Source organism: Leucopleurus acutus, assembly GCF_964270905.1.
Source record: "Leucopleurus acutus genome assembly, chromosome: 1".
In the NCBI taxonomy this organism is placed as follows: domain Eukaryota; kingdom Metazoa; phylum Chordata; class Mammalia; order Artiodactyla; family Delphinidae; genus Leucopleurus; species Leucopleurus acutus.
In genome coordinates, this window is record NC_139142.1 from 90,312,109 (window position 1) to 90,327,623 (window position 15,515).

The 15,515-nt window shown below is 36.9% G+C and overlaps 1 protein-coding gene across 3 annotated transcripts in view; it reads left to right on the plus strand.

Moving 5' to 3' along the window:
* Positions 1-6,079: 6,079 nt before the first annotated feature.
* The window catches only part of SLC12A1 (solute carrier family 12 member 1), a gene marked incomplete at its 5' end in the record, with an annotated part of 89,699 nt that continues 80,263 nt past the window's right edge, over positions 6,080-15,515 (plus strand). For all 3 annotated transcript variants that reach the window (XM_082841267.1, XM_082841265.1, XM_082841266.1), the window contains one exon: positions 6,080-6,499. In XM_082841267.1, the coding sequence (XP_082697393.1) occupies positions 6,080-6,499 (420 nt within the window). The remainder of the gene's footprint in view (positions 6,500-15,515) is intronic.

Sequence of the window (15,515 nt, forward strand, 5' to 3'; positions counted from 1 at the left end):
GCGTTTCAGCTTTATAGTTTTTAGGGTTATACCACTGGGGCACATGGTGGACACAACTGTAATTTCCTTCAGTGTGCTGGAGGAAGATCATTTCATTCACTGAATTCAATAAAGGTGTATGGTTAATTTATCCACCATGCTGTGTAAGTGATAAACCATTGTTGGGGTTCCTCACTTTCCTCTGTCCTCACACTGAGGTTTCTAATGAATAGAGCATAAGGATAACTCTAGCCACATATAATATCTTTATGCTTCCTGCATCTGCCCCTATGCAATACCCAGACACTCTCTCCATATTCCTGACTCTGCCCCCCTTGCTCTAGAGAATTAGGTGTCAAAGATAAGGACCCCTCAGTCCAAAGAATAAATAGAATATGATTTTCCTAATAAGAGCCATTGGTCCACAATGTTCATACAAACCCTACAAGCAACCATAGGCCATAAAGTTCCCCACATGTCACAATTTGACCCTTCTATTTCTTCTCCTTCTAGGATCTCTTGCAATAAAATCCCCTAGCTTGGGATCATACTGATACTCCCTCCTCTTCCCCTTTTATAAATAGCATTAAAAAGGGAGTTTTCATCATGACCTGGTGGAAACAAGAAACAAGAAGTCCAGTCTCCACTCTGGCCAAGTCAGACTTGGCCAAGTCATCTTATCTCTGTAGACTTCATTGAGGAAGCTAACCAGAGGATTTTTAACAACATCCCTTTTAATTCTAGTGCCCTACGAGCTCTACAAATATACCTGGAAACCCAGGGATCTGAGATGAATGAGGATTTTTAAGACGTCATGAAAAGTTTTTCAGTTTAGGAGCCTAAACTCTGAGATTCGAATTCTAATGTTGCCTAGCCAAGAACAAGCAATATGACCTAGAAAGTTACCTAATGGGAACTTAAGTTCCATATCTGCAAAACAAGGATAAAGAAACCTATCCTACATGTTTTACAAAAATGTTGGGAGGACCAAGTTACATATAATGAGTGGGAAAGTAATTTGAAAACCAGAAAACACTGTTTAGGGATTTCCCTGGTGGTGCGGTGGTTGGGAATCTGCCTGCCGATGCGGGGGACACGGGTTCGAGCCCTGGTCTGGGAAGATCCCACATGCCACGGAGCAGCTAAACCTGTGCGCCACAACTACTGAAGCCCATGCACCTACAGCCTGTGCTCCACAACAGGAGAAGCCACCGCAATGAGAATACTGTGCACCGCAACCAAGAGTAGCCCCCGCTCGCCGCAACTAGAGAAAGCCCACACGCAACAATGAAGACCCAATGTAGCCAAAAATAAATAAATATATATTAAAAAAAAAAAAAAGAAAACACTGTTTAAACATAACTTGCTATCATTATTTATTATCCTTGCTGGTAATTGTTAAAGAGATTATCAAACCTTAAGAAGTAATGGCTCAGTGTAAGTTATTCAGCCTCTCCAGTTTTCATTCTCTTCATTTGATAAATTAAAAAAAATAGAATTACATAATTTAAAAATTTTTTCCAACTACAAAATTCTGACTCTCTGTAACTGAATGGAGGAATATACCAGGAGATAAATAAATACAAAAATATTTGTGTCACTTGAGAACACAGAACTGCCTAACACACCAAAAAAAAAAAAAAAGGATTAAAATGTACTGAGAGTTAGCACTAAATTAGGTGCTTTCCGTTTATTATGAAATTTGATACTCTTATCAATCCTTTGAGTTTGGTACTATTTCCATTCTATTAGCTCAATTTCACAGATAAGGAACTGAAGCTGAGAGAGACTAAGTAACTTCCCAAGGTCACCAAATTAGGGCGTGATTGTATTAGAAATTACACTCTCATCAAAATCATAGTCATTGTTTGTAAATATCATGCTATACTCCCACACACTGTCCACAACATTTCTACATATCTTACAAATACGATTATTGCTGAGGTCTAAGGCACTCCACAGCCAGCTGTCTCAGTGAGAGTCCCTGACACTTTTCATCTCGTAGTAGATTTAGAACACATCTGTGTTGGCTACGGATCTTCTGGACCAAACTCACACCTTAAGGAGACTCTTTGAACCCCAGTAGGTACTGGAGTGTCAGCCTGGGATACCTTGTAGCCAGTTCGTAATTTGGTCCAAGAACAGCTCATTGAACCAAGTCAACGGGACACACTGAAAGCTGTAAATGTCCATGATGCTAGTCATCTCCTTTGTGACCCAGGCTTTTGAAGTACTCACTAAGATATATGCCCAGGTACCAGATGCTCCCATTTGTCCCCCAAGGAAGACACCCAACAAGACCTTCCATTTTGGTGACTAGACCTGTGATGTTAACAAGGCCCCATCTTTATCTCAAAAGAAAAAAAGACCCCAAAAACCAAAGATAAGAAAACTTTGTGAAGTATGAGCATTGTTTCTGAAAGTTCAACACCCATAAGCTTTTCAGATACCATCAACTCCACCTTAGTATTATTTCTAATCCTACTAAAGAGAAATTCTTTTAACCAAAAGTGTCTCCATTCATGGCATTTATTCATGGCCTATTGTGTACCTTAGACTTTCTGGGGGAAAGGGGAGGGGACAGAGAGGTTAGAATCGGTATTTTTATAGCTAGAAAAAATGTGAGATATAAAGGATAGTTATAGCATGGCGAACATGGAAATTTCATGAAATGCTAACGCTTTCTAGGAATACATGTCCAATGTCATAGCCAGATTATCCCCTAGCTGCCTTTTCCCAAGAGCCCTGTCAAGGAAGACAAGAGAAAAGATAGACAATACCTCCAGACAGTTTCCCCCTGTTACCTTACCCACCTGTCTGAAAGGCCTTTCAGGGTTGGTTTGTGGATAGTGTAATTTCATCCATATACCCCAAACCACCTCCCATCTGCTCCAGAATGTCTGAACCCCCTTAATAGAGAACAAAGACTTTCACTTCACAGTTAGAGATAAAAAGCTTAGAGAGAAAATGTCTAGTTGATATAAGACTAAGACCAAAACCAATTCACCCTACATTGTAGTCAAGCAGTCAGTCAGCAAGGAAAGAGGAAATTGATGGCTATCAGAGGCATTCATAGTCTTTGGGAGAGGGAAAAGGTTGAGGAATAAATAGATGGGCTCCTGAAAGAGGACCAGAGTTGAGGGAACAGTTGAAGGAAAGGGAGACCAGAAGTGGCAGAAATAACTGCAAGTAAGTTCACAGTTCCTCTACAAGGCCGGTGAATAAGACTTGTTTTGAGTCCCAGCCTCATCTTAGCTGATCTAAATAACCAGCACCACCCAGCTGAGTCTGAAATGAGACTACTCCCTACACCTACCATATGGAAAGGCAGAACCCTTTGTTGAACAGATAAATGCCTTGCACCAGTGGCCTTTAAGAGCAAAATGAGTTATAGGTACCTGTAATTCTGTCTCAATTTCTGATACAGCCTCATGACATTAGCCTGACTGATTAGCATGACAGTTACCTAAGAGCCTCTAAGGGGTTTTACTGAGGTACCTCCAGACTCCTTTCTATAATCTGCTATCTGTTCACCAACCGACCTTTCCCCCTGTTTTAATCGGCATAGTACCTATCCCAGTCGCTAATGATTCACCCCAGAATCTTGGATGCAAAAGTTATCAGTAACTTGTCAATATTGCCGATATAGTAAAAGCAAGCACTAAGTACAAACTAGTGCTTTCTAAAATTAGCACATTAACCCTTTACACAAATTAACTCATTTAACCCTCACAATGAGTCTACAGCACAGCATTATTCACAACTGATTTTACAGATGAGAAAGTTAAAGGCACAAAGAGACTGAGTAACTTACCAGTGTTCACACAGATAAGAAGTGGCAGGGCCAGGATGTGACTCAAGCATGCAGACCCCAGAGACTTGTTCCTCATCTCTGTGTTACACCACAACTCTGCTGCTCGGGCAACTGGAAGTCACTTGAATAGTTTCTAATAAAAACACGAGGAGGACTCTTTCAGTCATCCCGATTGAAAACCAATGACAGAACCCGCACAGAGGAATTGTTTGTGCTGTCTTAATAATCACCACCTCACAGATTTGAGCCAAACCTTACCCTCAACAAAACTCAAAAACCAGTTTTGATGAAAACGTTTTGCCGGGTGGAGGCAAAAAGGTCATTTAGCAGTGCCGCTGGAAAACTTACCCATAGTTTGATTTCTGCTTGAAAGAGTTTTCCCATTAAGTAGAAATATTTCCAATACATCATTGATCATACTCTCAATCCGCTCACTTCCTGTGCAGAGAAGAATCAAGATAATATCTGCTATAAGCAAGATAAAATAATCTCAAATACCACTGTCTAGTTACAGAGTATAGAAATTGTCTCTGGAGGCCTATATTTTGCTACATACCCTGAACAATAGGAGGTCACTAGGAATCGTGTGCAATGAGATGGCAAGATTCAATTTATTTAGCCTCAGACTGAAGCACTGCTCATACTTTCTTGGATGATGGCTGTTGAGCAATCCAACTCCCCTCAGGCATTAAAGAAACTTTGCCTTCCTGTCTAAAAGGATTAATGGTTTACTCCTGGTTACTAGCTGATGTAGTACTTAAGGTTCTTCTGCGCTAATGGCTGGGTGGGGCCTACAGTATTTATCCAGGCCAATCATTTCTTGTCATCTTTTTCAAGGAAGATTTTAACCAATAAGAAGAAGCCTAAGGTTTGGGGGTGAAAGCTAAGTGCTGCATATATGCTTGGGTGATGCTGAAGTAGGTTATGCTTCCTGAGAAGGCTCCTGGGTGGTAAGTTAAACGTTTCTGGGCAGGGTAAAAATCATACTTAACATTATGTCATAAAGTAGATTCTGAGGAGTGGAGTAAAGGTGAGGATGTCAAGGGTAATGAAGAGAAGTGAGAGGTTCCATAAAAACTAAAGAGGTAATAGTTTCACTTATAATTTCTCCAGGAATGATTATTTGAGAGTTGAAGTTGAGATTTTTTTGTTTTTAATTCAAAGAAATAGCTTTAATAACTGCTGGTGAGAAGCAAGGTTTTCTGGGGTTTTTTGTTAATTTTTTATATTTATCTATCTTTGTAGAACTTTCTTTGAAAAGCCAAATTTTAAGGTATCAATAAAGAGATATTATTCTGATGAAAGAATGTTCTAAGATGGGCTTATATCGTGGATTGTGAAAATGATTATGCAGTCTATCTCACAGTCAAATAAAAACCTCTTGAAGACTAGAATATTTCTTTAAAGGGAATCCGTAGAACATAATTATTCTACCTAAATAGAGCATACAACTTTATTAAGGACTGAGATTTATTTCCTTACCCTGAATACGCCTATTTTTTTTAAAGGTTCCATAATAGCATTTGTTAAACAAACAAATGTATGAGCAAATGAAACATTTTGAAGGCTAGTAAAAGACCCAAGAATTCACAGAGACATCTTGACAGGATGTATATTTATAACCTGACAAGAATGTATTTTTAAGAAGTTTTAAAAATATTTTTTAAATGTATTCATTATATAATATATATTAATATCAATCACAAAATACTTGGCGGTTTCCACATTTAGCACTGTCAATGAACTCTGTTTCAGGCTGAGAATATTCTCATCAGCTCTTACTCTATTCAGTTGGTAGAGTTATATCTTTTCTAAAGTCATGTTGAATCCAATCGCACTGAGTACAAGCAAATACTACAAACGCAGGTAACATTTTAATGACTCCATTGGAAATTCTGTTTGCCGAAGCAGGTCCCCAGTTATTTATTATGGGATTTAATTGCCCAGGTAACTAAGGTTCCTGGACAGGTAATTTTTAAGGAAATGAATTTAAAATCGTATGTCTTATGAAATAAAACTGTTCCCTCATACCCCCAACCCTACTTAAACATATTTATATTATCTGGAACAAGTCTAATTTTCTTTTCCAATGACAGCTTTGAAGAACATTCTGAAGCTTGTATAGGAGACAATATATCAAGAATCTATTTATTGAGTTCTTCTAGAACAAAAGCCAGGAGCTGCCTAATGTAAACACATTAGTGTTTGTTTTGAGGAGGAAATCTATAGACTTTTTTTAAGCAACCATAAAGCAGACAGCTTAGTTCAAAAAATCCGTTTCGGAAGATGTCACTGAACAACTCTTCCAATGTATTTCTGGATTCCGCACCCAGTAATGCCAATCGCTTTCAAGTTAATGTCATAAATGAGAGCCATGAGAGCAGTGTGGCTGTGAATGACAACACTGACCCTCCACATTATGAGGAAACCTCTTTTGGGGATGAAGGCCAGAACAGATTCAGAATCAGCTTTAGACCTGGGAATCAGGACCGCTATGACAACTTCCTCCAAACTGGAGAAACTGCTAAAACAGATGCCAGTTTTCATGCTTATGATTCTCACACAAACACATACTACCTACAAACCTTTGGCCACAACACCATGGATGCTGTTCCCAAGATCGAGTACTATCGCAACACTGGCAGCATCAGTGGGCCCAAGGTCAACCGACCCAGCCTGCTTGAGATTCACGAGCAACTGGCAAAGGTAAGCTTAAAGGTACGGGAAAGTATCCTCCTTACTCCTTCAGGTGATCTCCTGCTTCTTACGAACACTATAAATAGAAAAGTGTCCAGTGAAGAGGTCTATTGCAAACCATCCATCTTACTTACACAGCTGTCCCTAGTTCCCAATAAACAGAAGATATACAAAAGTGCTTCACAAATGTTTACTGACTGAGGACAGAGAACTAAAAACTTAATTCTGAAAGTCAGGCAATATGTGGTATCTTGTTTACAATTATAGGCTATTCAATTCACACTTGGTTAAACATGTCAAACGGAATACTAAGCTGGTTTCACCTCAGTATTAATGCCTCCACAACAATTGTTAAAAAAAAAAAAAGTCACTAGTGTTTGCTGTAGTTAACACTGTTGTACCAGCCTTTAGTGCACGTGGGTATTTTTTTATACTCTTTAAAGAGAGAGAAGAGATTTATAAGATTCAGCATTTTATCCCTTCTTCTTCAAAACCTTGCCTGAGGCTCCTGAAGGCACTTAAGCATATAAAAGTAACTAAATTAAAGTACAGAAGCAGCAGAAGTGGCTAAACTTTTCATTGTTTAAGGAATATAGCCAGGGTTCCCAATCTGCTAGAAGCATGAGGCAGCACTTTTTCTAATCTTGTAGCAAATCATTTATAAGCTTAGTAGATTTCTTCTTCGGTTACCTGCTCTAAAATATGTTGATGCATTTTATTTTCCTGCTCTTCTGGACCGCAGTTTGGAATGAATAGCATTCTTTATGGAATATAATTACTTGCTAAGAAGAATAATTAGTTGTCTCATATCTAAATGCAGTCTACTCTTGCCCAGGTTTTAAGGTAAGGGAAAAAAATGAGTAGAACAATTCCTTTCATATTTATTCATTCATTCAACAATTTTTTAATTAAATGATTGCCCACTCTGGGAATTCTCGGAATACTCCTCTCATGAAAGATGCTAATAAAGGTGAAAAGCTCCCTTTAGTTTCTGCTCATCCTTCTTTCCACAAGAAAACTTCTCTCCACAACCTGTTCCCCTTGGCTGCTCTGGGTCCTACCACTGAAGACTGAGCGACTTCCAGAGAGGGAGCCATGCCCTGTTTCTTTACCCCTCTCTACAGCCAAGCCTTATTTGTACCGTGTACTGTATTAGCAGCACTCTGCCAAATGGCTGCTTTCTTTATAGACGTAAGATTTAGATTTTATCTGGGATACCTGCTGCTTTAATCAAAAGAAGTTAGCAATGTAGTGATTTCAGACAAAAAGGCCAGCCCCCAGGAAGATTGTTGAGAAGCCGGGCAATTTGAAGTTCCTGGAGTTAAAGTGTCACTTTCCTTTTCTACATGAGAAAAGGGGAAGGGAGAAGGAAAAGAGGGAAAAGAAGGTTAAGAGCAGAAGGCACAAGGAGTTTCCAAGATATCAAGATATGGGAAGGGCAGAAAGAGAAATTTACATTATGAAGAGACTTCAATTTATTCTGAAGAAGTAAAACGAGCCAAAGTCTTCATAGACCTGAAATTTTATTCCACTGTACCCTACCTCATTAATTTTTAAAGCTGCATCGTTTGTTAAAATTGCGATCAAAATTTAAATATTCTCACTTCCTTCCCCAATTTACAACAAAAGAAAATAAAATTTTAATTCTATTAAAAAGGAAATGGTGTCAACTCACATTGTTGTTAGGACTGATATTCTAGAGAGAGGAAAGTAGCTGATTTATAATTTCTAAAGCCACGGTTTATGTAAATCTTTATATAAGGGCAGAAAAGCTCTGAGGACACTGCTGTTAGAAAACCATCTGAATGACTAAACAGGAGGAATGCAATAGCTGCGTTTGACAGTTTTGATGGCTGTTTGGGATATCATATTATTTTTGAAAACATAAAATGAGACTAAGGACTTAACATTAACTTACAGTATTTTTTTTTCTCTCAGATATGAAGGAATGGCAAATTAAATACATTAAAAATTAGGTTTAGTCTCAATGCCCTGAATTGAGAACAAGTATAGTTTGAACAAGTATAGTTATTCTGAACAAGTAATTCTGAACAAGTATAGTTATTCTTTCTGTGTAGTTCACCTTGATTAAATCATGCAGAACTATCCACATAACCAAATTGGGAGCAGAATCAGTATATAACCATGGAATCTGCAATAGGCACATTCCCACAGCCAGGACCATTCTAGTGTCGCTGAGCCTGTGAGCACTTATTCCACATGTTCTACTTCTGTACTCTCCTTCAGACATGAGCAGTCTGGGCCTTCTTCAATTCATTTCTTCCTTGCTAGTGAATTTGATTCTGCTATTCCCCCTGCTTTCCCCCCCATCTCCCAAATAAAAGATGAAGACCTGCAGTATAATGTAGCTATGCTGCCACCTCCTTGTGGCCCTTGACAATTTTATGGTAGTTCCTCAAAACACAACTGGAAATGATCAATAGAACAAACATTGTACAATAATACTCAGACATGTCACTGATTTTGTATACAAAAACATGATAGTGTTTACTTAAATAATGTAAGAGCAGGAAAAAATTGACATAGTATAAGTTAGGAGATATTTTTTTGTATCCCTAATTATAATGCTTTAAAAGCCATGTAGGAATGGTACATTCATACTAAATGGCAGAACAAATTTAGTCAGAAATCAGTTGAATTTTGTGAAAATCCTGGTTATAGCTTCCAAGTTGGAAAAAAATTATATGACAAGTTTGTCCTAATAGGTAAAATGAAAATTCGGTTTGAAAGACATTAAGTCTCTACCTTAAATAAAACTCTAGGAGTGATAGATACTGACAGAATTTGTAATCTCAATGATTTGAGATCATAGTGGAGAAATCCTTTTCATTTTCTATGTAGTAAAGAGCTAAATGCCTATACTGGTGGCCATGAATTACAGATTTCTGGAAACTGGTTAAAATCAGAAAGAAATGACTCCATCCCTTACTTGCAGTACTGTACAAGCTACATAACTTTGACTGATCTTGCAGGATGCTTGTGAATATTAGTTTATATGCAGACGAAGTCTAGCACGTTGCCTATAATGGGTAGAAACTCAATAAATGATTATTGATGATGGTCATGGTAATTTTTGTACCAGATAATTTTTATTTTAAATTTTATTTACAAAGGAAAATACACTGAAAAAATATTTAACAAGTACTAAAAAATATATACTGAAATGCCTCTTATCTAAAGTAAACCTTCTCTCAAAGGCAATTATTACTGAGAGTTTCTTATAAATCCTTCCAGAAGTTTTCTATGCCTATACAAGCGTATAGGCCTATCTGTCTAACTTTCTGTCTGTATTTTTTTCAAACAAGTATTGGGACATATTTTACAATATTGTCCTGCACTCTGCTGTTTTCATTATACCACAGACTTTGGAGATCGTTCCACATCAAAACATGCATAAAGATTATTAGACATCTGGCAAAAAAAAATCTAGTATTTCTACTTTGTAAAAATAATTCTTTTAGTATCCAACCTAATTCTTGTGCCCACCTTTTTATACACAATTCCTAACTACAGGGATAACCAAAAGGGAACTGTTTTTAAGCCTTACTACCACCATTGTTGTTGGCATTTCAGAAAAATACAATTACAAAGGATTGAGGAAAATATAAAGCCTTTCAATTAAAGTCATTGTTCTCATGTCATTGAAATAAACTGTCTGTGAAAAGTATAAAATACTATGAAAATTAAGATGTAAATATTATTATTTTTAATAAGCCAATTGCATAGAAACTGAATTAAAACAAAGGAATGACTTCACATTTGGGTCTTTAGGCCGTTAGCAACTAAAAATAATTTGTAAATAAAAGCATTAAGAGTGACTCGGGGAATTCCCTGGTGGTCCAGTGGTTAGGACTTGGCAGTTTCACTGCCTCCGGTTCAATCCCTGGTTGCGGAACTAATAACCCACAATCTGCGAGGCCAAAAAAAAAAAAAAAAAAAAAGAGTGACTCGGTATAATAATAACAAAAATTTTATTGAGAAATTTTTATGTGTCAGACATTGTACTCTTGACGAATTCTCACTCAGTCCCATGACAACCCTTCAAGGTAGGTACTATTATTATTGCTATTTTAAAGTTGGGGAAGGTTTTATAAAATCCTAAGGATCTTTAAGAAGAGAAAATAAAGACTTAAAGAAGTCAGTAAATTTCCAAGGTCAGGAAGCCAAGGTCACATGGGTAATAAGGTGAACCCATGGCTGCACGACTCCAGAGTCCAAGCTTTTTGTCACTATTTTCCATCCCCAGCCTACTCTCCCACAGCACTTTGCCTCAGCTCATTCGACAGCTATAGAAAATGGTGGAACTCATGCACAAGGAAGAAATCTCAACTCAGTCATGATGGGCTGGGCAGGAGATCCTAATTTCTTCCCTGTTGGAGGCACTGTGGCAAGAGACCATGCTGCTTCTCTCACAGAATTAATTGTAGGTCTCAGTCATTTTCATTGTCATTATCAAAAGCATTTACTAGCCACTTATTTACAAGAGCTACTCTATAAAATGAGTTAAAGAGATTTCATCTCTACTCTCTAGAATTTTATTTTATAAGTCAAAAGCCATAGTTATGGATAGAAGTAAAGGACATATAATCAAGTTAACAAACATTAAACCACATAAATCAATGTATAAGTGCTTATCTTCTGTAAAAGAACAAACAAAAATCTACAAATGCTTTCTCTAGAAAATAATCTTTTCTAAAGCGATTCAAAGTTCATATTTGGAACTTTTGCGTTAAAATTGGGGATATCCAAATTTATAAATAATCACTAATTTAATGACAGCCAGATAAAATAGGCAATAAATGCTCTGAAGGCCAGTGAAGACCAGAAGGCACCCTTAAAATATTTGTTAGAATGAAACTCTGCAACTAAAGATTCATTTTAATACTTGTTAGAGTTTCTTAGTACCCAAGACCAGTTCCTCTGGGAGCTTGCACTATTAAACTAATCTGTGGAAACAAAACAAAAAACAAAAAATGATTAATTTCACATTATAACTAGTTCAGTGATAGGTGGTGAATAGAACGGGAGTTCCCTTAAAGGTACACTTGGAAAATGTTAAGAATATTTTACTTTTACTTTCTCATGCTGGTTTATTATACATAGCTACCTTTTGGCTTAAGTTTTCAAAAATACAAGTCAATTTGTGTGAGAGCTATGTGTTTTCAGATACAATAAAAATACTGTGATTATAAAGTGTGACCACTGGTGGCATGGTGTATAGTAACTTTAAAAACAAGAAAAAAAATCCCTCTCATTTTCATAATTTAAAATACTCCCCTTTACCACAAAGGGATAGCAATGCATAAACATAATAATATTGATCAATAAGATATAGAAATATGATTAGAATTACATATTTTTCATTCTGAAATGAACCTTAGGAATTATCTGGTCCTTACTGGGATTGGTTTTAAAATTATTCAGTGGCAGGGGTGTGAGAAGTTTAAGTGGAATAATATTGGCAATATGTCAATAATTGTTGAAGCTGAATGATGGATACATGAGATATATTATTCTCCCTACTATTGTATATGTTTAAATATTTCAATAGTAAAAGAAACTTTAAAACAATGGGGAGGGAATCACCTAGGCCTAAATATTTATGGAACTATTCCTCTTTGATGGTCTAAGATTTCCACCATCCTGAGGTTAAAGGCTGAAAAGTTGAAAACATATATCATAGCAAATATTATCTCTTTAGAACTTAAAGAATAAAGATATGTATTTTTTTCTTCTTTGATGAGAGCTAGAAAGGCATTTGTTATTTTTCCGGGGTCTGAAAAATCACATATTTTATACTAAATAAAATAATTTAATCTTTCATCTTCTAGAAAAATCCATCAGGAATTTACTTAAACTGCATGTGATTGAATCTTTACTAGTTTAACAGTACTGGAGGGGGGAAAGTCCTTTATCAAACTTTTCTTTCTTTCTAACATACTTTATTTTACTTTCTCTGAATACTTAATGCACAGGCAAAACTCTTGGTAAATAAATAATCAGTCCCTACAGCTATGCAATTTAAAATGCATTTATGAAAGGTTGTGGGTCATCATATACGGTAATGGAGTGTGAACAAACAAATTAATTCAAAGTATGAAGGAAAACACTGGTTTCAGGTAGCACTCATAAAACTTTTAGTCTTTATGACTTTGGTCCCAAGAACATGCACCAGCCAGGAGTCTGCAAGCCACCGGTTATAGCTCACAGCCATGAAGTCCCCACAAACCCTCGACCTGAAGTCTCCCTCCGTACTTCGATGATAAGTTAACTTTATAACTGCTGTTTGGGTTTACAAAGGAGACATTTATTAAAGAGTGAAACCAAGTTTTGCTTCGACATGTTAGAAGAGGGAGATGGCAAGCATAGAGAAATGATTTTGCCTTAGAGTGAACTACTTCAAAGTAAGATTTTCAGAAAACCCACTGGATTTATCCTCACTGGCAGTGTCCAGGAAAGGTGAAGTAACTTGCTGGAGGACAAGCACTGAATTAATTGCATTGCCAAAACTAGATTCCAAGTCTCCTAGTCTATATGGTGCAGGGATTTTTCAGCTCCCACATGAGAGCAAGGAATGGGAATGGATTCTGTACTTATAAATTTACCATCAGACCTTTATTGTCAATGGAAGAAATATACATTCGAGGGATTATTCCCCTCTGTGTTATAAATATATTTAAAACTTTGAAACTCTAGCAGGTTGAACATACTACGAGAGACTTGAAGATCCTACAGTGACTCTGTTTTTTAATAATTTAGAAAATTATTGCCTTACTAATTTCTATATATAATGATTTCCTTGACACGCCCTCATAGAATATTATTTTTGCTTCACATTGTGATGTCCCAGTGATAAACTGAAGAACTGTTAAACTGTAACCAGAAGGGTATCCATCAGATAGAAATGTTCACTTAAGGAGAAATTTAAAATATCCCATTTATTCTTTAGCCTACATTGTAAGATATTGTTTTGTTTGTTTGTTTTTTGGTTTTTTTTTACAATCATTGGTATTCTCATCAATCCAGATCTAAGGGTCAAAGTTACCATCAGAATTCATCAGAGAGCAGAGCAGTTTCCTGAACCAAATCCTCAAGTTCAGGTTTAATCAGGAAACATGGGTTTTATTGCCAAGATTGCCTTTAAAAAGTGAGTGACTAAAGTTCTGTCTCATGGACTCCCCAATTAACCCAGAAAGAGGAAATTGCCTTCTCCTTGACTGAGTAACCGCTGATGGTCTGGCCATGGGATCTTTTTTTAAATTTATTTATTTTTGGCTGTGTTGGGTCTTCGTTGCTGCACGCGGGCTTTCTGTAGTTGCAGCAAGCGGAGCCTACTCTTGGTTGTGGTGCGTGGGATTCTCATTGCAGTGGCTTCTCTTGTTACAGAGCACGGGCTCTAGGCGCGCAGGTTTCAGTAGTTGTGGTGCATGGGCTTAGTTGCTCCGCAACACGTGGGATCTTCCCGGACCAGGGCTCGAACCCGTGTCCCCTGGACTGGCAGGAGGATTCTTAACCACTACGCCACCAGGGAAGCCCTGGCCATGGGATCTTGATTAACTAGAATATTGACAATTTAAAAAGTTTTTCTCAAATCAAATCAAATAAATGAATCTCCTGACCAAGTAATCTCTTTAACATTCATGAGTATTTTAACACATTCCTCAATTCCTTGCTCTCATTGATTTTTCCAGTTATGCAAAATAAAAGTTACATTTGAACTACTCAGCTGCCTTATGAATATAGAATCCTTTCAGAGAAAAATATAATTTTTAATTGACTGGAGAACAACCTCAAATATTTCATCCATCTGTAATTGACTGTATTGTATAGACATGTGAGGATCCAATATGATAACTCTAGCCACATGTGGCTATTGAGCGCTTGAAATATGGTTAGTAAAAATTGAGAGGTACTATCAGTGTAAAACACACACTGGATTCCAAAGACATAGTATGGAAAAAAAGAATGTACAATATCTCATCAATATTTTTATAATGACCATATGCTGACATAACATTTTATACAGATCTATTAAGTCAAGTATATTATTAAAATAGTCTGTAATTCAGGTCCCTCCTACAAGGTGGGGTGCCCCTACTGCTAATGAATATTTATATTACAAATATGGGAAGTACGATATTCTGCAAAAATGAAATGTATTTTTTAATGTAAGGATCCATATCTGACCCTGAGTTATTTCACTAATTTCTTTTCACTGTTTTTGAAGTACCTACTGAAAAATTTTGAATTACATGCATGACTTGCATTTGTGGCTGCTATAAATCACCAGTTTCTGCCCAGTTCAGCCTCAGTTTCTATGGACTTTGTTTATCCATATCTTACATTGATATGACTATATGATGTCAGCTTTCAATTATCTGGGTAAATAGGGACTGAGGATGCTGAAGATTAAGATATTTCTCAGGTAATTCAAAACTAAATTTTAACCCTTAATTTCAGTTTCCTATGCCATTCAAATTTTTCCTAATGCTGTCAGAAAATAGTAAGATGATCTGACTTGGGATTCACTCAGTTTCTCTCTCATATTTAATGTGGCCTGCACAGAGGAAACAGTGAGAAATGGAATACCCAATAGGGAAGGAAGAAAAAGAAATAGGAGGCAAGAATGGATAAAAAGAAGCTAGGTCATCTGCTTTTAAGTGGTAGAGATCGGGTGGCCTTCAATTCAATACTGTTTATTGATGGCCTGCTGAATGGCAGGCCCTTGGTTGGTATTGAGAAGTAACCCATACCACCATCTTCCTCCAATTCAGTTCACATACAATAACTCTCATCACATTATATTACATTGGTTACCCAAGTGTCACACTAGTATCATGAAAAAAGTCTTACGGGAGAACAAAACTGGGAGAAATCCTTGCTTAGAGGACTTGCTGGAAGAAGGAGACAAGGAATCAAAATCACCTTGGAGTAAACAGCCCAGATTAGGGTCATCTTACAGTGGGTATGCTAATGGTACATCAAAGCCCAAAGAAGCAAGAAC